The 26,463-nt window shown below is 36.5% G+C and overlaps 1 protein-coding gene across 1 annotated transcript in view; it reads right to left on the reverse strand.

Moving 5' to 3' along the window:
- CSMD1 (CUB and Sushi multiple domains 1) overlaps nt 1-26,463 on the reverse strand; it is a 1,845,645-nt gene that overhangs the window by 338,897 nt on the left and 1,480,285 nt on the right. The window contains exons 27-29 of the mRNA XM_067558441.1: nt 14,015-14,206; nt 10,168-10,306; nt 2,239-2,426 (exon numbers count right to left, since the gene is read on the reverse strand). Of these exons, the coding sequence (XP_067414542.1) occupies nt 2,239-2,426; nt 10,168-10,306; nt 14,015-14,206 (519 nt within the window). The remainder of the gene's footprint in view (nt 1-2,238; nt 2,427-10,167; nt 10,307-14,014; nt 14,207-26,463) is intronic.

Here is a 26,463-nt window from a genome sequence, read left to right on the forward strand (position 1 = left end):
TCAGGCTTTCACCCATTATATTTAACACATTCAGACCTAATGAAAACTAGCAAAATGATAAATAAATCCATAAGCAAACAAGCAGGACCCTGAATTTCATAGGATTCCACAGCCATAAAGGCCCCCCGGATAATGGACAGATTATCAGCTACTGTACTGGAACAAATTGTTAACCAATCTAATACACTGAAGTTTCAAGCATAAATAATTCTTTAAGGATTAATAGGCAATATTAGTTCTGATGTTTAATTCATTGATTGATTCATAATTTGCATTATTAAGATATGAGCTTATTTCAAGAATGTGGTTGAGATGACTTTTAAATAGCATAATTTTATGGTTAGAAGGCATTTTGCAGTTAATTAAATGGAATCACTGTATTAGATACACTTTCCAGTATTACAGTGGACAAAATTTTTATACCTTTTCCATTATAATAAGGTATGACAACTTTTTTGGCAGTGTAATTATATTAATGGAGGTGCAAACCTTATATAATATGGTTATCTTTTACTGTATTATCTTTTGGGGGTTTTTTCTAAATATTATAATATTCTGCGAATTCTGCCTGTATTTGAAGTAAAATCTATCCTGGGCTGAATAACTTCAAGGTGGATGGCAGAGATGTTTATAGAAAATATACACTAAGGCCTTTAGTTTTTGGAATGTATTGTTACAGGATATGGTTATTACCAAGTTAACAGGACATGTGCTCCAATGATTAATTATTATTATACATACATTTTTAGGCATTACAGATTTACAATTTACCTTCCAGATGTTTGATAGCTCATATTTTTGGTATATTTTCTTCTTGAATATTTCATTAACATTTTGGTATTTTATAAGTATATGTTTATAATACAGAACATATTATATAATGACACAATGATATAATATATTTGTGCATTTATACATACACATGTAAGAAAGAAGAGGGAAGGGTGGGAATCCTTATTATTATCTTATTACCTTTCCCTCCTTATTGTTCAGCAAGGCTTTCCTCCATAAAATAAATGTATTTATTTTTATTCACATTGTGTTTCAAATTCTGTTGGGAAGAGATAGGCCAGGATTCCCTGTACAAACAATGTAAACACAAATATATCACAGTTATTCTGGGGACAAGAGCCTTGCTGGCCTGAAGGGAAAAGAGTGAGGCAAGAAGATAGTTGGGAAATGAGAAGGGAGTTTTCATATGTCTTTTTAACCTTATTTCCTTTCAATAGATTGACAATTCATGTTCTTTGGGTTTTGCTTGTTTGTCATTTTCTTTTCTTTCACGTACACTATGGAGTTTTTCTTCAATTGACTGGAATGAGAACCTGAGGAAGTACCTTTCAGGATTACAAACAGCTGGAAAATTCAGATGCCAATCTAAGTAGAAAAATAGCAGCTCATCCAAGATGAAAATTTTGCATATTTATGGGCTGGTGATTGAGAAATAACCAAAAAACGATTACATAAATCCTTGTACTCTGGCAAATAATTGCTGCCAGCCAAATTACTAGGATTTACATACTGTATCGTTATTCAGAAACAGCCATCCAATGTATATGTAAATTATGCTGCAAATCACGCACAAACAAAGCGTAAAGAAAAAAAAAGCATTGGTATGAATCAGTAAATGTAGAACATTCCTGTATTCTAATTGGGTGATAGAATTCCATTTGAGTAGAACACTTTCCAAATAACAATTGCTATTTTTTTTATTTTCACCATTTCTTCTTCCTCTTAGAATATCAGATTGCTCAGGAATGTCACAAATAAAAGGCAAAAAAATGCCTTTTCATGTGCCTCAACATTTGCAAGAGGATTTTTTAAAAGATAAACTGGTAAAAAAAATTAAGAAGTTGAGATTGAGATTTCTGTAGAAAGTCATATTTGGTTATAAAACTTATTTCCTTGAATGACTCAAATATTATTTAAAATAGCAATTTCCACATTGTTTTTACACTGAACATTTTCATAAGGCTAACTTTAACTATGCCACCAACATAAACCTATTATCCACAAATCACGTAACACCAGTATATTAAAAGTTAAAAGGTTAACAAAAACAAAACATTCTATGTTATGTATATTTTTAACTTTCAAATATATTTATATGTATATACATCCAATAATTACAAACATATGAAAGACAAATGTATTATGTGTGTATATATGGTTTTAATTAATCCTAATTTGAGACACTTTCCTTCTGTGTGTTGACACATATTATGTTGACAACATTACCTTTGTATTCAATGGCGAATCCCGACATGCCAACAGAAGCATCACTGCGAAACGCTAGAAATAGACTATTACCACTGCTCTCTATTCTTTCAGGTGCCTGGGAGCCTTGAAAACTGCCAATTAGAGGACTGTTGGAATCTTCCCCTTCATAAATATGTAGAAAATCATAACTGGGCTCCATACTGAAACTGAAATAAAGGAAAAGAGAATTACATTGTTTTTTTATTTCTTTTTTTTGGAGAAATTATTAACTACTTTAGTGCTGTGGCTACCTTTTCTTCTTACTAATGTGTTTTCATTTGCAGAAATAAAGGAGTCCTTAAAATATACTCCACAATCCAAATACTACACACCTTGTAAACATTAATTGATCAGTTTCTAATTTAAACCAAAGTGCCCTGATGTGAAGAGCTCTCAACACTAACTTATTTTTGTTCGTACACAGAACTGCTGCCTAGCCGGGAGGTCCTCAGCAATGTAGCGGTGCATGAGATTCTTCTGTCCTAAGTGCAGAACTCTGCACTTGTCCTTGTTGAACTTCATCAGACTTCTTTTAGACCAATCCTCCAATTTGTCTAGGTCACTGTGTATCCTTTCCCTACCCTCCAGCATATCTACCACTCCTCCCAGCTTAGTGTCAGCTGAAAATTTGCTGAGGGTGCAATCCACTCCATCCTTCAGATCATTAATGAAGATGTTGAACAAAACTGGCCTCAGGACCGACCTATAGGGCACTCCACTTGTTACCAGCTGCCAGTTAGACATTGAACCATTTAACACTACCCCTTAAGTCCCACGATCTGGCCAGCACTCTATCCACCTTATAGGCCATTCATCCAACCCATACTTCTGGAATGGTGTAGGGTGTAATGAAGGAAGAAGATAATGTGGGACAAGTATGGTGTTGAACCTTGAAGAGAAGGAAAAGTTTAAACTAGATGTGGAAAAAAGGAAGCAGGGATTTTAGTGGAAGGAAAGAGACAGAAAGAGCAGCAGAGGAAGTTGATTTTATCAATGACATTTTAGGCTTAAGAGGGTAGAGATTGTGTTCACTGTTTAAATTATTTATGTTCTGAGAAGGAAACAGTATGTCAGTCTGGATTTCTCCACTATTATAAAATTTCTAGGTCAAACTTCATTCTCACTTCAGCATTTCCCTTCAATAAAAATATGATAGATTTACACGGATATCATTGTTATATTTTGATATATATAGATAAATTGTCAATAGGTTCATCCAGAAAAGAGTTAAGTAAAGGATGCAGTAAAGGTTTTCATTCTGCCCGAGTTCAAGTTTTTAAAATAGAACAAAATGATATCTCTATGGACGACACTTGTTCTAATTTGTTTTTTCACACTTTTTTTTGTGTTTTGTATTTCCCCGTTTCTCCAATAGCTTTATAAAAAATACATTCATATGGTTAACTGCATCTCTTCATAGAATTCAAGAACTACTAAGATGACTCAGTTAGGGGTGGAGGAGTTCCTGGAGATGTTATGCTGTCAGATAGTTTTGTAGCAGTTTGCACTAAACCTGGGTGTCAATAAGACAATCTTTCCCTTTAGATTAATATGGAAGATTTCTGATCCTAGCATTTGTCAAATACATGAAAGTATTCTAGCATGGAAATTCAGGATTTGCAAGAGTTTAGTCTGTCCAGAGAGTAATGCTGAAGTAATTTGTGATTTGGAGAAATTCAGTGTGAATCTTTTACACATATTAGATTAAATTGCAAATAGTGCAGTTTACCAGAAATTTGTATTCTCTCAAACAATGTTCAGCAAATAAATATGAATATTCAATAGTCATAAGATATTTAAATCTTCCTTAATGATGCAGCATTTCATCTAATTATTCAGGAAGGTCACAACACTACAGGACGTACCACATCTATTAGATAACTTATTCCTGAAGCAGGGATTGGACAATTACTGTTTGAAATCCCATTATTTGGTAGTTGATCAAATACCAGAAAAATAGATCCAGCACTCGTCTATTGATATACATTTTCTGCCACTGATACTTTTACTTTCAAATGTTGTATATCACTGTTTCATTATAGCATATCATTGCAAGTGAAAGCTGGCCAACAAATCAAACTGCTCTCTTCAAAAAAATACAGGCAGCAAATTAAATTTAACCAAATCAAACTTAGAAACAGAAGATGGCATATTCAGAAGTGCTTAGCATTGGTCCAACTCTACTCCCAATTGAAGTTAATGGGAGCTTTGCCATTGACAGTTTTGAAAATCCTAGCTACAAACCTTAAGGAAGGAGAGGCGGTACACATGCAAACAAACCCATAACAATAAAATTGACATTCAGGTCTGGTTTAAATAAGAAGGTTAAACTAAAAACACGTGCAGCCAAATTTTGTTTGTGGTAAAAGGACAGTTACTCACCTGTTAATAAACTTTGGTTTAGAAACAATTTCTGCAAATATAGACTGATGATTATTCGCTTGCTCTTGGTGGACTAGACAAGATTGTTTTAAATATTAACCAGACAACTTTTTTCTAGACCAGACCCCTGTTTACAAAATATATTTTCTAGACTAGCAATATTTTAAAAATCTTTTGCCTGATCCACACTGACCAACTGTCTTTAACCTTTATTAGATCAAGTTATTTTAAAACTTACTTTTAGGAACAGTTTCCAATCCTTGTCAAATCTCCAGTGTAAAAGAGCATTATTTTAATGGCACGTATATGTGTAACTCAATGGATACTGCGGTGTAACTTGAGCAAATTAGCTTTGGTTTTCAGTTGCACTCTTGGTGAAAGAGGCCCAAAAGACAAGGAATGTCTTCTTGCTTATCACAAAACAGACACTTTGAGCCAAATCAAGGAATCACAGAAATGTAGGGCTGGAAGGGACTTCCAGGGATCATCTAGTCCATCTCCCCATCCTGAGGCAGGACAAGATATACCAAGAACACCTATGATAGGTATTTGTCTAAGCAGTTCTTAAAAGCTTCCAATGACAGGGATTCCAGAACCTCCCTTGGTAACCTATTCCAGTACTAAACTATCCTTAGTTTGACAAACTTTTTCCTAATATCTAACCTAAATCTCCCTTGCTGCAGATTAAGCTGATTAATTCTTGTCCTACCTTCAATGGACATGAAGAACAACTGATCATCACCCTCTTTACAGCAGTTCTTAATATATTTCAAGACTATTCTCAGGTACCCTCTAAATCTTATTTTCTTAATACTAAAAATACCCAGTTTTATTTACCTTTTCTTATAGGTTAGGTTTTCAAAACATTTTACCTTTTTTGTTGCTGTTCTCTGGACTCTCTCCAATTTGTCCACATCTTTCTTAAAGTGTGGTACCCAAAACTGGACATAATACTCCATGAAGGCCTTATCAGTGCCAAGTAGAATGGGACAATTACACCCCCTGTCTCATATATGACACTCCTGTTAATTCACCCCAGACTGACAGTAGTCTTTTTCACCATTTCATTGATTTGTATTAAATTTCTGATCCACTATAATCCCCAGATCCTTTTCCACCTAGACAGTTATTTCGCATTTTGTATTTGTGCAATTGTGTTTTTCCTTTCAAAGTGTATTATTTGCACTTATCTTTACTGAATTTGCACTTATCTTTACTGAATTTCATCTTCTTGATTTCAGACAAAGTCTCCAATTTAACAAGTCATTTGACTTCTGATCCTGTCCTCCAAAGTACTTATAACCCCTCACAGATTGGTGCCATCTGCAAATTTTATAAGTATATTCTCTAGTCCATTATCCGAGTCATTAATGAAAATATTGAATAGTATTGGTCGGACCCAGGACAGACACATGTGGGACCGAATTAGGTATAACCTGTAAAATTGACAGGAATCATTGATATCTGCTTTTTAAGTATGGTTTCTTAACCATTTCTGCTCCCACCTTACAGTAATTTCATCTAAAATCACATTTCCCTAGTTTGTGTGTGAGAAACAATCAAGTGGGAGTGCGTCAAAAGCTTTACTAAAATAAAAAATATATCGTGTGGTTTGGCATGATTTGTTTTTTGACAAATTCATGTTGGCCATTACTTATAACACTTATCCTCCAGGTACTTGCAAATGATTGCTTAATAATTTCCAGGTATCAAAGTTAGGCCGACAGGTCTCTAATTCCCTGAATCCACTTTGTTCCCCTTTGTAAAGATAGACACTATGTTTGCTATTTTTCCCATGCTCTAAGACCATACCCATGTTCCATGAGTTCTTGAAGATAATTGCTAACAATTCCAAGATTAGAGGAAACTATTCCTTAAGTACCTGAATTTCATTAGGAGCTGCTGACTAGAATACACCTAACATACCTAAATAGTCTTTAACTTGTTCTTTCCCTATTTGGGCTTGTGTTCTTTCCCCTCTATTGTGAATATTAATTGTGTTAAGCATGTGGTCACCATTAACCTTTTATTGAAGACTGAAAAAAAACAAGCATTAAACACCACAGCCATCCTGATACCATCAGTTATTAGCTTTCCCCACTAACTAGCAAACCTACGCTTTCCTTCAACTTTCTTTTCCTCTTAATGTATTTATAAAACCTCTTCTTTTGTGTGTCTTCCTAAGTGAACTCATTTTGTGCCTTGGCTTTTCTGATTTTTGTCCCTATCACTTGTGCTGTTCTGTTGTTATATATTTCCCTCACATTGGGATAGTTTGCAAATGAACCTTTAATATTGTCTCTTTGAGAAACTGCCATCTCTCCTGAAGTATTTTTTCCCTTAAATTTTCTTCCTATAGAACCTTACTACCAGATCTCTAAATTTGTAAAATTCTGCATTTTGAAGTTCATTGTTCTTATTCTGCTGCTCTCACTACTTCCTTTCCTTAGAATCATGAAGCCTATCATTTCATGATCATGTTCATTCAAGTTACCTTCCACTTTCAGACCTGCAACCAATTCCTCCCTGTGAGAGACTTTCAATTGGTCTGCCTGCCACCTCCTTCTGGACCTCAGAAGCAGAGTATACATTCTTGATGTTCAATGCAACATCTCCTCCTTTTTTCTCCCTTGTCCTTCTTAAACAAGATATACTCTCTATACCAATATTCCAATCATCAGACTTATCCCACTAAGTCTCTGTAACGCTTATTCAGGAATAATTTAGCTTGTGTACTAGTACATCCATTTTTTCTTGTTTATTCCCTATACTTTTTTGCACCTATGTATCCTATACTGATTTAAAACCTGTGCAATTCCACTGAAGTTGCTATGTAAATCAGGACAAAATGCTCACCAATGCCTTTTAGAAACTAATACAATATTTGAATTATTATAAAATTAATCATATTTATTTATCATGGCTATTTGTAATACTATGGCTACTTTCAAGGAAGTATTGTCTTCATGATCTTGAATTGTGCTTAATGCCCATTATATTTGCCTTCCCCATTTAATTATGTTTTAATATAAAATATATATTTCAGGTATAGGGTGGGAAATTAAAGAGATTGTTGACTGGTTAATTAGCTCCAATCAGACACATTCATATTTTGTTACACATATTGATTTTGAAATGATGTAGATATGTCTTTACTGACCTTATTTAGGTATATTTTAAACTGTAGACTCGTATCACAACAGATCATAATGTTATGGCAGTCTATTGATTTAATAGACAGTAAAGGCCTCTTCACATTTGATGGTCTTTCTTATCAATCCAACTATAGTGCATGTCAATGAGATCTACATAATTGATACCTTATATCATTTTAGCTGAAACACACTAGTACTGTGCAGTAATCATTTTAACAAAACCCAACTACATTGTCCATTCACAGCCATATTTTATAAAGGGACTGCTGAATTTTTTTGCCAATATAATGCCTTTCTAATAATAATTATTTGTACATGTAAATTACAAGCTAGCAGGATAAGGTGGATGGGGCAATATCTTTTATTCGACCAGCTTCTGTTGGTGGGAGAGATAAGCTTTCAATCTTATACAGAGCTCTGAAAGCCTGTGTCTCTGACCAACAGAAGTTAGTGCAAGAAAAGATATTACCTCATCTACCTAGTCTCTCTAATATCCTGGGACCAGCCCAGCTACAACTTCTCTACATATAATAAGAAAGCTGTCATAGGTATTTACCCTGAAAGGTTTTGTTTGTTTATTATTCTCAAATTTCTAACTATGCTGTGATATAAAGGTAACATGAAACAGAGATAGCCTAAAACATTTGAAGATTCCTTGTTCTCATACCTAGACATTTTCTAACCAGCCCTTCTAGGTTTTGTTTTTGCAGAAAACAGCATCATGCGAGATGTAAATACACCTTTTATTAAAGACCTGCTGTTCCTACACATCCTAGGAAGGACAAATATGTTTGTACCAAAGTCTGTCATGTTAAAATGCCTTTTATACCATTCCTTTCTTGCAACAAACTCGTCCTTGGTTGCAACACACAGAGGGAATTTCCCACAAAGCTGAAACTATCGTTTGTTAATCAGCCAGACTAAAAACCATCTTGAGTCATATGTTGCCCACTCTTCAACTGGGAATTCTTATGGAAATCAATGGGAATTCTACTCAGAGAAAAAATGTATGATACAGGAAGTCATCTTTCCATCTTGAACCAAAACACTGCATCTGCCCTATGAATGTTTGAATTGATCCAATAACGTGATCACTATGGTTGCTTCTACTAGGTAATCAATGCTTTGCTCCTCTCATGAATATCAGTGGAATGAAATGTCAATGCCAAAGCAATTGATATTTACAGAAGAATTGTTAAAACCAGCAATACCAAAATGTAATCAGAGAACATTTGTTATTATTAAATATATTAGTGGGAAAAAAGTAAATGAGAAGAGGTGTAACCATCAATTAAAGCAGCATAAAGGCATATTTTAAATATTTTTAAATTAAGAAGCCTCACTTCAGTCTAATACAATTTTTCAAAAGAGCACAGGGAAGAGCCTCTTCAGGGATTTTTTTTATTATTGCAGAACACACAAGGTAACATGAACTATGACCAACTGAGAAAAAGGTAGATGTCCTGATAGAAAAAGCTCACTACTTAAAACATGCAGGCTAAGTAATACTAAACTAGCCCACAACATATATCAGGCAAATATTGCATTCAGCACCCCAACTTGCAAGATCCAACTCCCATAGATGTCAATGGGAGCTGAAGATTCTCAGCACCTTACCAACGCTCCAGGGTTGCTAACAACGAAATCCAATATATGCCAGAGTGACTCCTTAGTATAAAAAAATTCTTCCAGCAAAATTTTTAAAGTTGGGTCTAAACATATTAGATTGGAACTACATCTATTAGATGTTTATACAATATGAATTAATGTTCAGAATAATCATATTTACTTATTAAGTGACCGTTATTACATAATGTTAAAGTATTTTTCTTAAGGATTAATTCAGTTTAATAACTTAGTAAAACCTACTTTCAAAGTTCTGGCAAATGACTCATATTTTAATGATAATACATTATTTAATGCTAGCCTGAAGACTTCACCATACAAGAAATGGTATACAGATCAATTAGGTATCACAAAATGCAGACATTATATTAATATGACAATGAAATACATGTATTTGAAACACTTTGGATAATAATATTCCCATTAATATAGAGCCATCCCACTCAAATTGTCAATGGTGGGACAAATGATAAAAATTAAATGTTTTTTAAAAGCATACTCCACACATCACATACAGTTTTTGCTGCTCAAGTTACACCAAAAAACTCGGCACCAAAAAAAATGCTATAAAGCTAATTTTTTTGTTCTTTCATGTCATTCTGAAGCAGAGATAAAGCAGGTATTAGATACTTGCTCTAGGACTTAGGAAATGTAATTAGAAGGTCTATGAAGTGATCAATGATGTAATTTTTCGATGTGACATTTAAAAATCTGTTACACAAAGGTGTTTTACTAGAAATAGTACCTTTTGAATATCAAGGCAATGACAAAGTCAGGGTTTACTTTTATTCTCCAGTCACATTCCTTCCCAGGAGGATATGGCTGTGGGTAGTTAGGTGATAAAATAACACCTGCTGGGCCTGTCAGGTTTCCTCCACACGCAGCTGCCAATGCAAAAAGGAAAAAAGAAAGCAGTCACATGTTAAACTAAAAATCACAGATGAACCATTCAAATAAGAATGATTTGGCTTTAAAAAAACAAAAACAAAAAACAAAAAACAAGTCAGAATCGTTTTTTCCATTGCCAACTAATGATCTTTTTCTAGTCCCAACAACAAACACATCCTCTTTTACACATGTTTTCCCCAATTTAGTTCAATTTTTTTCCCCTATAGTTTGAAAATGCAATAGAAATCTAAATAATAAGGTAATTGGGATCGCTAAATGATTTAATTCCAGTTTCACTAACAAAATACTTATTATTCACCAGACAAACTTCACTGTCAGAAGTGGGAAGGTCCAATAGTAATTGAGGCTTAATGATGCTATTTTCCTTTGGTCACAGAAGAAATATACACTACTTTGATCCAATTAATAAAGGTGTTAAAGCTCCTACCATTGTGGCTGAAGAAAATATTAGTAATCAACCAAACTTTATTTAAAAAAACAAATTAACATGGCTCTTTTTATACGTAATTATTTTAGTAAAGATTCACAAATCTTCAGTGACTCAGCTTGAGGTAAAACACGTGACCATTCTCAGGAAAGTTATGAAGTATTAATGTGGCATAAAACATTAAACAAACATGAATGGTTGTTTGATAATGTACAGAATACTAATAAGTATAGCTATTAAATCTCAGTCATCCACAACACAGTGGAATAAGAACTATATGAAAATTTTAAAAGCTATATATCACGGCTTTATAGAATTCTGAGGATTCCAGTACTGCTGTGTATATGAAAATAAAGATTATTTTGAACTGCAAAAACCCCTCGAGGTCACCCTGAGTAAAATGGAACATTAAGAATGTGCACTTCACAATGTCATTTCACTACATTTTACTCTTTCAGCAGATTAATTAAAATTTAGATTTTTAAAAGAGACTATAGAGACACAAATTAAAGTTGTTTTTTTATTACAATTGAATTAATACTCTAGAACATTTGATTTTTATAATCCAGAAATCTACGTTTTGTCATTTCTCTAAACTCTTTATTTAGGAGTGGTTCCAAATCTCTGGGAATTTCCACTTGATGATTTATAGATTACAAATTGTTTTCTTGGATGTAACTATCAGATTGTCCTTATGCAGTTCTGCATTGCTCAAACAGGAACTCTGAAAGACATTTTGCAGTGCATGTGCTGCTCCAAACCTGCTACCTGGTATGGAGGTTGGAAATGGGTGGGGGCTTTGTCTTGCATCCTTCCTATTACTTCTGAGAGAGTTAGTAATACTAGTCAAGAACAATACTGGTATTAAGGAAAATATAAGGACTGCAACTGTGGTGTGGTAGGCCTTTGCAGAAGGGCCCCAAAGGAAAGCGGGAAGAAAGGTTTGTGCACACTTCATTGGTCATCTCTGCAGGGGCCAGACACAATCTGACCTAAAGTATTATTAAATGAAGTGTCCAACCCATCTCAAAGCAGTTGGCAACACAAACATAAAGGCCTAGTCAAGAAGGAAAATTATTAAGTTTGCAGCTGATGACAAAAGGAAGTTATTCAAACCATGAGGTCTCCACAGCTACAGTGGGCACTCCTATACTTTGAGAAAGCATCCTTTCTCAGCAGCTATAGTAAGTGACTCATTATTCCAAAAGAAGTCTGATGAGGTTCAACAAGGACAAGTGCAGAGTCCTGCACTTTGGATGGAAGAATCCCATACAGAGCTACAGACTGGGGACCGGCGAGCTAGGCAGCAGTTCTGCAGAAAAGGACCTGGGGGTAACAGTGGACCAGAAGCTAGATATGAGTCAGCAGTGTGCCCTGGTTGCCAAGAAGCCTAATAGCATATTGGGCTGCATTAGTAGGAGCATTGCCAGCAGATCGCGGGAAGTGATTATTCCCCTCTATTCGGCATTGGTAAGGCCACATTTGGAGTATTGTGTCCAGTTTTGGGCCCCCCACTACAAAAAGGATGTGGAGAAGTTGGAGAGAATCCAGCAGAAGGCAACAAAAATGATTAGGGGGCTGGAGCACAAGACTTATGAGGAGAAGCTGAGGGAACTAGGCTTGTTTAGTCTGCAGAAGAGAAGAATGAGGGGGGGATTTGATAGCAGCCTTTAACTACCTGAAAGGGAGTTCCAGGGAGGATGGAACTAGGCTGTTCTCAGTGGTGGAAGATGACAGAACAAGGAGCAATGGTCTTAAATTGCAGTGGGGGAGGTCTAGGTTGGACATTAGGAAAAAGTTTTTCACTAGGAGGGTGGTGAAGCACTGGAATGGGTTACCTAGGGAGGTGGTGGAATCTCCATCTTTAGAGGTTTTTAAGCTGTGGCTTGACAAAACCCTCGCTGGGATTATTTAGCTGAGGTTAGTCCTGCTTTGAGCAGGGGGTTGGACTAGATGACCTCCTGAGATCCCTTCCAACTCTATGATTCTATGATTCCAGCCCTTTCAGACAAAGCCCTTTTTATTTATTTAGGTTAGCCACTTGGAGCTTATAAATGGGGTCATTGGGTCCTAAGATTAGCAACCTGCTGATATGTAGGGCACTGTGGTGTTCTCTAATGCTCCATGAGTCCACAGGATAAGAGTTACTTGTACGGCAAGAACCCTACCTAGCAGCAAAACAGTGACGTCCCTATAACGTACCCCAGAAAGACTTCCAGGCCCAGGCACTAACCAGAGCCCCATACAAGACATATTCCATATCTGTAGGGTGGATGGCATAAAAAATCAAGAATAGTGAAAGGCAAGAAATATCATTCCTTCCAGGCAGTTCCACAAATGGACAGTGGCAGTCTGACCTACCCTCTATATGTATATATATATCCATCTTAAAATCTTCTGAGAAGATAAATCTTAATGCATGGACACGAGTTACTGCAAATGGAGGGTCAACCTCATGAGAGAATCACGTTGTGAATTTTAAACAAAATAAAGAGACACAATCTTCAGTTTAAACCATTGACTTTTGTTTTTTTACTGCAAATCAACGTATATTTGGTATTAATGTGAGACTGGTTACATATACGGCCCCTGATTCTCACCTGACTGAGGTTTGAAGACTACAAATTAATCACTAACATCAAGTGAAAATATTAATAAGTAAATAAGAATACAACACAATTGATACTTTATATTTATACAGTGCCTTTCATCTGAGTATCTCAAATATCTGCAGTATATAGGTACATATTAACTCTGTTTTACTGAGAAAGGGAAACTATAGTACAGAGAAATCAAATGATTTGACCACGGTCATATAGTAAACTAGTGGTAAAGTCATAAGTAGCACCCAGCTGCTTTGACTCCAAATCCCCTGCATTAACCATCTCACCATGCTGCCTTGCACTTGATTAACAATTTATTTCAAAGCTTGTCAACTTCATAAATAAACTTTCAAAAATAGAATATATCGGAAAAACGTACATGTGTATCCATCTTAAAATCTTTTGAGAAGATAAATCTTAATGCATGGACACAAATTATTGCAAATGGAGAGTCAACCTCTGAGAGAATCAGCTGTCAATAATAGCATCCATCATGAGAATCATACTGTTGGTATTTACAAGTACTGAAAGTCTGACTTTTGCAGAAAGCAATACTTTAACATCACCATGGTCAATGTTTGAATAATTTAAAAACTGGAATATGATCTGTATTAGCTTCAAGCCCAAAGAACTCTAACATTGTATCTCAATACCTATGCATGTAGGAGGATCAGGTTGCCAAAAGAATCGGTTATTCAGTTGCACACAAGTAATTTTGGCCTGTCCTTGGAGCTGGTACCCAGGGTCACACTGAAAGGTGGTAGTGTCCCCAGGCTCTCTGCTGTCTCCATATCTGGTACCATTCTGTGGAGTCCCAGGATCATTACATGTTGATGCAACTGATGCTGTAAGGAAACCAGGAAATGAACAGATTTAAGACATACGTACAACATTTTCATAAGTACACAGTGTAACATTTTACAGGAACACAAAATCAGGGACAATATTATTTGCTTATCTTTTAGCACAGGAAGGTAGTTTGTTTCTACAGGAATTTTCCCACTGAGATGCATCATGCTTCTGTTGGCTTGTAGAGAGTTTTCTCTGGAGAAAAAAATGGCTTGGTTGGGAATAAACCCAGGCTCTTCATTTTCTGTCCAGTTAATCCATCAACAAACTAACAATTTCCTTTTCTCCCTTATATGCTTCAGTTATCAATATATATTTATTTTTACGATATGACAATTTGTGTATGACAAATGTCACAATGCAAATAGCATCATTTTACCATTTGAGTGCCTTACAGGGTGGAAAGGGAACCTGCATGCCAAGTCAAACCTCCATGTGCAACCTTGGGGTTTGCATTACAGAGATATGTAAAAATTTCTCACAGGATACTCAAAGAAGGCATGTCACATCTTCATGTGTTAGGGTCAAAATTTCAAGCAAAATTTAACTTGTTAGTATTATGATAATACCAGGAGCCCCAGTCATGGACCAAAACAGTTCCTGTCTTGTACATACTTCCTCTCCTTTCCCTAGCTCTTGTGAGTAACACACATTAACAATTTGTTAAACTGAGGCATCACCTCTGTTGTCCAGACATTTGTTCTCTTCATTGCAATTAGGCTGATGTTCTCTTATTGCAAATTGTTATGTCTTGTCTTGTGATGTTTTGGGAAGTTATTTGGTCATGTTTTGGTTTTCAAATTTTGCTTGGGACAGAAATTTGTTACATAAAATTTCACTTCACCACCCTCTTGTCCCCTGTATATTCTGCCATTGTATACATTTCATACCAATTATTTGTATTGATATTATTCTTGCTTAATAATTATATAATGCTTTTCTTTGTCCAAAGACTTTACACTTATTAACTAATTAGTACTATTTTGAGATTTGCAATGTGCATATCTGGTCATGTTTACTTTGAGTGTGAACACCATTTTTGGAAATTATTTATCAGAACATCTATCCTGTAATACATAATTGTGCAAAGTAGGTTTGTATACATTAAATATATAAGTTTGCCAGTGTGGCTGTGAACTTCCTTCACGCAGAGCTCTATCCCTTGCATATCTAACTCTATTGAGAAATAGAAACTTTGGCTTACAAGGGAAGTAGGATTATGCCCAACATCTTTATGGTTTTTTGTTCCCCTTCCAATTTCCCTTAATTGTTTTTGGGTATATCTGTCACTACCAATGTGTCATAGTTTAGCACAGCACTACCCTAAATGCAGCTTCCTGCATTTGCTGGGCAAGATTCTCCTACTACTACTTTCTTGAGAGCAATTAGTTGCCAAGGCCATTGTTTTTCTGTGTACACACAGCCAGTGGTAGAGACAGCATTCTGTTTCACATTCTGAACAGAAATGCACAGGAAAATTAAATAGGTGTTTCGTTTCTTATATATATAACACGTAGTTCTCCCATACAGATCAGCAGTGTTATACACCCAACCTGCAGCTGGATTCTGCTTGAGAGATATGCTTCATGGGATATTCACATTTTCAGAATCTAAGCTCTCTTATTCTTTAAAACGTTTCTAGCCCTCATGGTTATAATTCCAAGTTAACATTCCAAGTGTAATGGATGCAGTATTTTCTTCCTGAACCTGCAGAAGAATCAACACAAAGACTCAGGGGTGTGAACTTCCTTGATTCCATTAATTAGTATGGTATAGTTAACATATTAATTATTTAAATTGCTTGTCATTTTGGCAGCTAGAATAACAATTGAACCCACAGAGGGTGGGATATGGGAGTTGACACAGGAAAGGAAGTACAGAGAGAAGAAGAGGGAAACGAACATAAGGCAAAAGGGGTGGAACATAAAAAGAAAAATGGGGAATAATGAGAAACAGAATTAGGGGTGGTCTCTGTTATAGAGAGGTATATCTTGTTCAGGAAGGACAGGCAGGGAAAAAAGGGAGAAGGTGTTGCATTGAACATCAAGAATGAATATATATGTTCTGAGGTGCTGAAGGAGGTGAGAGGCAGACCAATTGAAAATCTCCATGTGAAGATAAAAGGAAGAAGATGGGGGTGATGCCAAGGTAGGGATCCCTTATAGAGTACCAAATCACAAAGAGGAGGTGGGTGAGACATTTCTAGAACAAATAACATAAATATTGCAAACACAAGACCTGCCAATAATGGGGACTTTAACTATCCAGACGTCTGTTGGAAAAGTAATATGGTAAAACACAAAATGACCAATATGTTCTTAGAATGTTATGGGGACTATTTTTTTGTATCACAAGATGGAGGAGGTAACCCGGAAGGAAGCCATTCTAGACTGGATTCCAACTAACAAGGAGGACTTGGTTGCAGATCGGAAGATGGAAGATAACTTGGGTGAAAATCATCATAAAATGATAGGTTTCATGATTCTAAGGAAAGGAAGAAGTGAGAGCAGCAAAATAAGGACAACAAATTTCAAAAAGCAGAATATAACTGATTTAGATAACTGGTAGGTAAGATGCCATGAGAAGAAAATTTAAGGGAAAAAGTACTTCAGGAGAGATGGCAGTTTCTCAAAGAGACAATATTAAGGCTCAATTGCAAATTATCCCAATGTGAAGGAAAGATAAGAATAGTAAAAGATCAATATGACTCCATCAGGAGTTCTTTAATGACCTGAAAATCAAAAACGAATCCTACAAAAAAGGGGAAACATGGACTAATTGCTAAAGAGGAGTACAAAAGAACAGCACATGTTCGGACAAAATTAGAATGGCTAAGGCACAAAATTAGTTACACTTAAAGAACATAAAAGGCAGTAAGAAGAGGTTCTATAAATACATTGGGAGCAAGAGAAACTTGAAGGAAAGTATAAGTCCTCTACTTAGCAGGGAAGGAGAACTAATAAGTGATGACATCAAGATGGCTGAGGTGTTTAATGCCTATTTTGCTTCGATCTTCATTAAAAAAGTTGACGGTGACCAGATACTCAGCATATAATATAAGAACAAGTGTGAGGAACACAAGCTGAAATAGGGAAAAAATGGGTTAAAGACTATTTAGGTAAGTTAGATGTATTCAAGTCAGCTCTCTGATGAAATTCATCCTAGGGTAGTTAAGGAACTAGCTGAAGCAGTCTTGGAACCATTAGTAATTATCTTTGAAAACACATGGAAGATGGATATGGTCCTAGAGGACTGAAGAAGAGAAAACATAGTAACTATCTTTAAAAAGGGGAACAAAGAGGAACCAGGAATTATAGACTGGTCAGCCTAACTTCAGTACCTGGAAAGATACTAGAAGAAATCCTTAAACAAACATTTTTGTAAGCACCTCGATGATAACAGGGTTATATGGAATAGCTAACACAGATTTGTCAAAAAGCAAATCATGCCAAACCAATCTAATTTCCTTCTTTGACAGGATCACTGGCCTGCAGGATAGGAAAGGGGTAATAGACGTGATGTATCGTGATTTTTGTAAGGCTTTTGACACAGTCTCACGTGACCTTCTCATAAGCAAAGTAGGGAAATGGGTATAGGACCATGTCTATGCTGACGGTGGCAAATTCACCGCTGCCAGATCAGAATAGACCCACTCAATTGATCAGGAAGTCGATGCTGGAAAACCACCCCCTCAAGTAGCGTAGTGCTGCTTCGACAGGAACAACGCAGTGTAGACAGCATGCAGAAGGGAAGAAGAGCAGTCGACGTGAGTTATGCAAGCTACTCTGCGTAGTTTGTGTAACTCCCGTCGACTGCCGCCAAATTTCCAGGTAAGTGTAGACCAGCCCTAGATGCAATTACTTTAAGGTGGGCGCACAACTGGTTGGAATACTGTACTCAGAGTAATTATCAATGGTCTGTTGTCAAATTGGGAGGGTATATATAGTGGGGTCCTGCAGGAGTCAGTCCTGGGCCCAGTACTATTCAACATTTTCATTAATGACTTGAATAATAGAGTGGATAATATGCTTATAAAATTTGCAAGCTGGGAGGGGTTGCAAGTAAGAACTGTGGAGGACATAATTAGAATTCAAAAATGACATTGAGAAAATGGAGAATTGGTCTGAAAAATAAACAAAATTAAATAAAGATACACTGCACTTCTGAAGCAAATATCAAATGCACAACTACAAAATGAGGAATAACTGCCTAGATGTTAGTAATGCTGAAATGGATCTGGGGGTGATAGTGTGTCACAAATTGAATATGAGTAAACAATGTGATGTAGTTGCCAAAAAAAAAAAATGAATATCATTCTGGGATCTATTAACAAGAGTGTCACATATAAGACATGGACTGCAATTGTCCCTCTCTACTCAGCTCTGGTGAATACTAAGCTAGAGTACTGTGTCCAGTTCTGGGCATCAAAATTCAAGAAAGATGTGGACGAACTGGAAAGATTCCAGAGAATTGCAGCAAAAAATGATACAAGGTTTAGAAAATCTGACCTATGAGGAAAGGTTAAAAAAAAAACTAGGTATATTTAGTCTTGAGAAAAGAAATGGAGACCTGATAACAGTCTTCAACTATGTTAAGGGCTGTTATAAGGAGGACCGTGATCAATTGTTCTCCATGTCGACTGCAGGGAGGTTTAATCTGCAGCAGAAGAGATTTAGGTTAGTTACTAGGAAAAAACTTTCCAACTATAAAGGTAGTTACGCTCGGGAAGAGCCTTCAAAGGAAACTCATGGGATTCCCATCATTGTAGGTTTTTAAGAACAGGTTAGTCAACCACCTGTCAGGGGTGGTCTAGGTTTACTCGATCCTGCCACAGTACAGGGGGCTGGATTTGATGACCTCTCAAGGTACTTTCCAGCCCTACATTTCTACAATTCTATTATTATACTCCATACCAGGGATCACAGTTAAAAATGAATTCAGTCTATTCCACTGAATTAATATGACACCCCTGACACTGACTGTAGAAATAATACATTAGATAGCTTTTATTTATCTTTAGACTGCATGAGGAAAAAAACAGGTAACCTATTGGTATATTAGACATTATCTGAAGTGACCTGTATCTGAACTGACATTACATAGTCTATTTTCAATCTCTTCATTCTTAAAGAAGAGAACATAAGGAAACAGCATAATCCATACATAATATTTTTGGACCATTTTACAATTTTGGAGAAGGAACTGGAGGCACGGATGGTCCTCCCTGCTCTTTATTGTCTCGAACAAAACAATAAAGTGAAGCAGGTGCGCATGCACAGAGCAATGGATACTACTACTTTCAAATTCTCCAGCTCCAGATGCATGACGTGCACATGTAAACCCACAGTGGAATACAATAGAGATCACAACTCAAAGAAGAAGAGAAAGATCTATACAGTGTAGATGGAGAGAAGAAACATGCTGGCAGCCTCCCCTCCTTAGATTTCTATTGTTTGGCACTCTTCTCCGTAAAGCATTTTCAAGAAAAAATACAAAGCCAAATACAATGCAATAAGCACAACATTAAAACTAGTACAACAATCACCATTACTGAAATTAGGAAGCCTAAATAAATAAATCCCTCTCCTGGCTCCTCCTTCATTACATCAAGTTTAAGCTGCTTGTCACCTGAATGCCCTGTGTAACTCTTCTCTAGCATACTTATGTACCCATCTCCCATCATGTCAGCCTATCATAATCATTTGTCCACTTGTCTCCCTAAAACATCTGTTTTCTTCCATGCTTTCCCTTATACAAGGAACATCCTTCCTAAATTGATTAATAAATCAACTTTCTACTTTCTCCAAGGGGGTAACGGTCAGAAGGAGGAATGGAGTATTCACAAAGATGTCTTGTTCATGGTTGCCATGTAGAGTAAGGACAAAGGGAACTGGATGATAAAGGAGGCAACAGAAGAAGTAGGGCTGGATCATAAATAAAGGTGGAGGCATCAAGGAGGGCTAGTGAGTGAGGCATCATGAGTGAGAATGGGGGCAGTTAAGTAAGTCAGGCACTTTGCCCTATAAAGTGATTTTATTACACTGAATTTTGTATATTCTGAGGAAAATATTTTGTAACAAGACAGGTGAAGAATAACTAAATAATTGATCTTATTTTTGAATCCTTCATCACCCAACCACTTATTTCCTTATCTTTTTGTTGAGGCTCTCATTTGTTGTGTTTATTGTTTTAATTCAGGAGTTAAGGGCAGGGAGAGAGAGTGCAGTGGAAGCTAGGTGGGTAGGATGAGTGTTACTCAGGAATTAGATCAAAAGTTCTTCAGGATGGAGACATCATCTTTTATGTGACTATAAAGTACCTAGTACATTCTTGGGTGCTGAAAAGATGACTAATAACATAGTCAAGTTAAATCTATATTTTTAACATGTATGTTTGGAATGCCCTCTATTTTTTAGATTGAAACCCAGGGTTGGCTATGAGTATTTTTCTTTTACAAATTTGTTAGGAAATCAAATCCATAGTAAGGAATTCATTGAAGAATATGATGTCTGTAAAACAAATAACATAGCTGAGAGTAGTGAAATCCTTACATTTCTGGTACTTGTTATACTTTCCACAATTATTTCATACTTCTGACTCGGTTGTATTGGGAACTGGACTATCCTTATATCCAAACTAGTAATACAAAAGTGGTCAGTAAAATAATTAAGCACACTTTTGGTCGGTCACTAAGAAATTGTAATAAAATAATAATAAATCATATTTATAATAAGTACTAGTATGTAGACTTGGGAAATCTTGAGTATTGGTGCCATTAAAATCCCATTTGCTATTAGGAGCCCAAACTTATTTAAAGTGACATGAACTTTTAGTACTGAGTCTGCTATTGTGGGTCCTCTCTTTCATACTTTTATTGCCTAAGTCAATTCATGTCCGCCACCTTCCCAAAGTTTTTTAAACAGATGAGAAATACCTTTAAAACAAAGAAATATATTAAGTTCCCTCGTAAATCCCCCTTGTTTCATTGCTCTAGTCACTTCAGTTATTTGTCTATCTCACTGAGCATTCATTTATTTATTTCAAACTGGTTTCTTTTGTGCCCATATCAGCATACAACTTTCACATTTAATTAACATGATGTTCAGCTAATTTTCTTGTCATGAGCCCAGGCTTCCTGACCTTCACGGGATGTGGATAGGAAGGGGAAGGCTTGATTTTCAGTACTGGTGGAAACATTCCCTGCTGCAATTACAATTCTTTATCCGAATGATGGAACTGAACATTGGATCAACTTATTCTTTTATTATTTATTAATACTATTATGATGGCACCTAGGGACCCATCGAGATCACGGTCCCATTGAACAAGGTGCTATACAAACAGAGAACAAAACACAATCTCTGCTATGAAGAGTTTATGTCTGTTCACTGAGTGTCCCCCTATTAGTTGAAGCATGCAGCAACAATGGCAGTTTCAGAAAACACAGCACAAGTATTGGGGAGAGTGTGCTGGGGGGAAAAAAGGAGTAGACCCAGAAAGACATGTATGTCGTACATACTCTGATCCTGTAAATGAAAATCCAACATATAAGATACATGTCTGCATGCCTGCAGATAAATGAGTAGGTTAGATAGTTTAACCTGACAAATACCCCAATGTATTGATTATGGTCTTTGTAACACCGCTGTGTATATAAATTAGGTTTAATGTATATCTCTGGACTATGCATTATTTTCTGGTAAGTTTTCCATCCCTGAACCTCACACATCATTCTTACACAGGGACCAGGCTTTTGAGCTGGGTTCTATATCTCAGTGAAGTGGCAAAAATAGTAGGCTTTCTATTTTTGTTGTTGTTTTTTTTCCACTTTGTGATTTCCGAGCATCAATTCAAGTAACAACTGTCACTGCTAATGAGAGCTTTGTGCATAACTCCCCAAGCACCACATTGAAAATTTACCTGACAGTTAGGCCACATTAGTGCAGTTTACTAATTGTATACTTGGCCACCAGGGAGCTTAATGGTCATGACCCCATTGAAGTGGTTTCCCATTTGATAGACAAGAACATCTCTAAAAATGTGAATGACTGTAAAGCATGTCTGCTAAGGAACAGAAAATTCACAAATTTGCTAAAAATTGTGTAAACACACACACATAGCTACAGTATACCATTAGTTATCTCCCTCTTCTAAATAAAACTTTTGAATACTTCATTCTCTCCATAAAGTGTTCTGTGCAATGTACTATCTCATCTAGCAAAGTTTGCTTATCTATTTTTGACATTGAAGATATACCAATTACCAAGGATTTGATGTTTAAAGTAATTCACTGCATTTATCAAGTACAAATTCAAAGTTTAAAAAGCAACTGTAAACAAACATTTAATAAGCAACAAAATATTCTTTGCATTTTTGTTCTTATGTTGTATGATTGTATTATCTGTATTTGAAAATAACAACCATTTTATTACCCACAAATATACTTGATCCTAATTAAGCAAAACACTACCTTTAAGCACTGATGTGCCATCCAGTAAAATCAGTAAAATGAGCATTTAGACAGGCTGTCAAGTTTTCAACTTGTCTCATTTCTAAGTTGTTTACTGCTCAGGATTCCCAAGGGCTTTCTCTCTCTCTCTCTCTCTCTCTCTCTCTCTCTCTCTCCAGCTGGAGGAAAGTTAGGAGTCTACTAGTACTTTATTTGGCTTTGTGCAGATGTTTCAAGTACAGTAATATTTGTGCTGGTGTACATATTTCAGACACCACTACTTAATGCTGACTTTAAAAGTCACCCATTCCACCTCATAACTGGCACCTTTTTATACACAAGTCAATATACTGATATGTAACAATATAATTAATGTTTGCTTCATATATCCAGCTATGGGCTTATTCACATCCTGCAAAATAATCACACTGGGTAAAATTTTCAAAAAGGTCTATGTAACTTCGGAGCCTAAGACCTGTTTTCATAAGTGACATATGCACGTAGGACCTCATTGAAAGTTAATGGGAGATGTAGGCTCCTTTTGAAATATTGACTAGGGTATTTACATAGAATCATAGAATTGTAGGACTGAACAGGATCTTGATAGGTCTTCTCACCCAGTCCCCTGCACTGAAGGCAGGACTAAGTATTATCTAGACCACGAGGTGTTTGTTTAATCTACTCTTTAAAATTTCCACATGTATCTGTGGCATGTTAGAGTTGAGTCTAATTTGTCTTTTACTAAAGGACATATTTTTTTGAGTTTGTTTAGGCCACACACAATTGTTATGTCTTCAAGGATAAAATCATCTTCACCAACTCTGCCTATGAAATACAGCCCTGTCAGCAGTGTCCTTTCTCAAAAAAACACGTTCTTCTCTCTACTTCAAAGATTCCTAAAAAATATGTAAAGCCTCCAATCTCCATTAAAAATATTACAGGTTGTCCAGCGACTTAGGTCTGTAAGCTACAGCCACAGCAGCAAAAGTTCTGTCTGTTTTGTGTTAAAGCTTAAAAGGGACATGTGATTGCAGTAAAAGTTTGAGAAGGATTTTGATACATCACAGCCCAGAAAAAAAGCACAAAAAATTGGAATAGTTTCAGTAAAGTTACTAAAGAAACTTACAACATTAAACAGACTAAAGAAAGGCTGTACTGGCTCCATTATGGGTATCATCTATGAGATACGTAAGTGCAGGAGACTACCAATCATGCAAAAGTACCAACAAGCTTCCAGTGGAGCTTGGAAGCTTTGAACCATTTTAAGAACAGCATTAAGATTGTTGGGGGTCGAAAGACTCTTACAGTCAGGCAAAGAAGTCAAATCTTTGCATCAAGATCATCATGCAGGGAGATGATGCATCCTAGATGTTTATCATCTGATTTCCATTTCCATGAGAGAGAGAGAGAGAGAGAGAGAGAGAGAGAGAGAGAGAGAGAGAGTGTTATTCCACTGAGGAAGTTTCAGCAAGTGATAGAGGCAGAGGTGATGGGGTGTGCCGTATTAGGGAAATATCTGCACTTAGAAGAGGTTGGAGACCTTCACCTCCTAGAATCATATCTATAATCCCCAGAAATAGACTGGGTTCCCTGCCAGAATGCTGACACCATCATAAGAGGATAGAAGTGATCACTTCTGGGAGGTCTGGAATGTCTGCAGTAGCAGTTTCTATGGGAACTAGCAGGGGACAGATAGTGGGGCTTCTAAATACATGGATTGTCTCAGGAACTGTTTGATCCATCCTTCATGGTGCCAATCCATACTGAACCGGGGAGATAAAAATGACCTCCTACCCAAAATCCACCAAAGTGGAATAGGCAGTGGGACTGGGTGGAATGGCAATTTGGAATTGAAAACACTACCAGCAGGGGGTCACAACAAGAGTCTTCAGCACTGGCACAAAAGATTGAGGGCTAACAGCTGGAGCCAAAGCCTTTGGTGCCAGAGGAACGGACTTCTTTGACTCATGGCCCTGTAATGTCATTTGTTTTCCTTTCAACCCCAGAAAAAATCTATCATTTTTTGGAGGGGGGGGAGAGATTTATGCAGCTGCAACTTTTATCAGCAGCAGTAAAATTCCTCCCCCTCCTCAGTAACGTGAACTCAGTCAGTCAGTCAGTCATCAGGATTTTTTCTGTGACTGAATTTGTTTTAAAAAACATACTCTTGAGCTGAGACCATTTGGCAATTTCATCATGGATCCAACTTTTGCAGACACATCATAAATCCTGGAAATGAAGGTTTTATAACGGAAATGTTGACACAATCTAAACTATAGGCAGTGCAAATAGCACTGGTGTACATCATTCAAAGTCAATCTGACCAATCGGAAAATATTCTTCAAGAAGACATCACTCTAGTAGTCCAGCAAAGACACACAACAGAGTCACCACTGGTATTTCCATAGCCAGTCATGCATTCATCAAGAATCCAAAGAGCCAGACAAAGACAGATGGCATTATTGAAACAGATTTTGCCAGACTATGTCCTGTGGTTCTTGAAACTGACAAGTGTGTTCAATGTGCTCAAGCTCTTGCTAAAGGAAGGAGGAGAGGTATCAATAAAAGTATCAACAGCAGGGGCAGTGACTCCCAAGTCATCATTCCAATTTAATGAATGCATTAATTTGCTTGTTTGTTTCTCTCTTTTTTATTGTAAGTGATGAGTCAAGTTGTAAAGAAAGATGTGGGCAAGAAATGTTTAATATTTGTTTATTCTTGCATTTTCTCCAAGACCTGAATTTGTTATATAAATAATATTTTTTTTAAAAGTGTCTTTTCTTCACATCTGAACCCCTCCACCCAACAATTACAGCCCAAACTGAGCACAAAAATCACTTCACCAGCTTGGCTGGAGAGGGATACCTGGGGTCACTCTTAGGAGATCAACAAGGGGATCTGGGATCTGGTTAGAGAATGGCTAATAATCTGTTTAACTATTGCAAGATTCTTATTTAGATAATCACCCAAAGTTAAAGGTGTATATCTCAATTTAGAACCTCTGGGGTTCTCCTATCAAAAGTTGTATTCATATACCTACGTCCTAACCTTGACCATTTTTGCTAATCATGACAAACCCATAGTTTGTGATGTACAAGTGCTATAGTGTTCAATCAATCAATGATTAAGAAATAGTTTTGCAAAATGGTCAAATAAAATGGAGAATGCCACTCCTGTGTCCAATTCCCACTGTACTGACACCCTAGCCACCTGTAATAGAATCTAATAAGGTGAGAGGAAATTCTTATGTGCCTGCATAGAATAAAGGTCAGACAGGACCACCAGATAATCTAATCAGAATATCATAGGTCACCAACACCACCCAAAACCCACACACTGAACCCAACAACCAAAATTAAACCAAAGTATTACAGCCACAGGAAACTAAACTATTATGTTCCATAAGGAGAGAATTGGAGGGATTGAGGTGCACTAATGTCTAAGACACCTGCAATGGCAGGGAATTGACTAAGTAATATATATCCAGTCAATCCCAGCAAGTGTCCCACATCCTATGCTGCAGAGGAAGGTGAAAAAAATCTCAAGGTCATTGCCAATAAGGTGATCAGTTAGACACTGAGCAAGAACTCACCAGCTACACACATGTGAGAGAGAATGCTTGGTGTCACCTCAAAGCCCTCACCCACCCTGTCCAGTGTCCCAGTCATGGCCATTTCTGATGTGTCAGAGGAAATATATACAAACCCAACAGAATGCATTGGAGGGGGAAAAAATATCCCTTTCTGACTCCTGCAGGTGACTGGCTGAAGTATGAGCTTTTAGGAACATAAAATATGAACTGGA

This window comes from Emydura macquarii, unplaced genomic scaffold (assembly GCF_026122565.2).
Source record: "Emydura macquarii macquarii isolate MOO-44397 ecotype Brisbane River unplaced genomic scaffold, CSIRO-AGI_Emac_v2 contig_2063, whole genome shotgun sequence".
NCBI lineage: Eukaryota > Metazoa > Chordata > Testudines > Chelidae > Emydura > Emydura macquarii.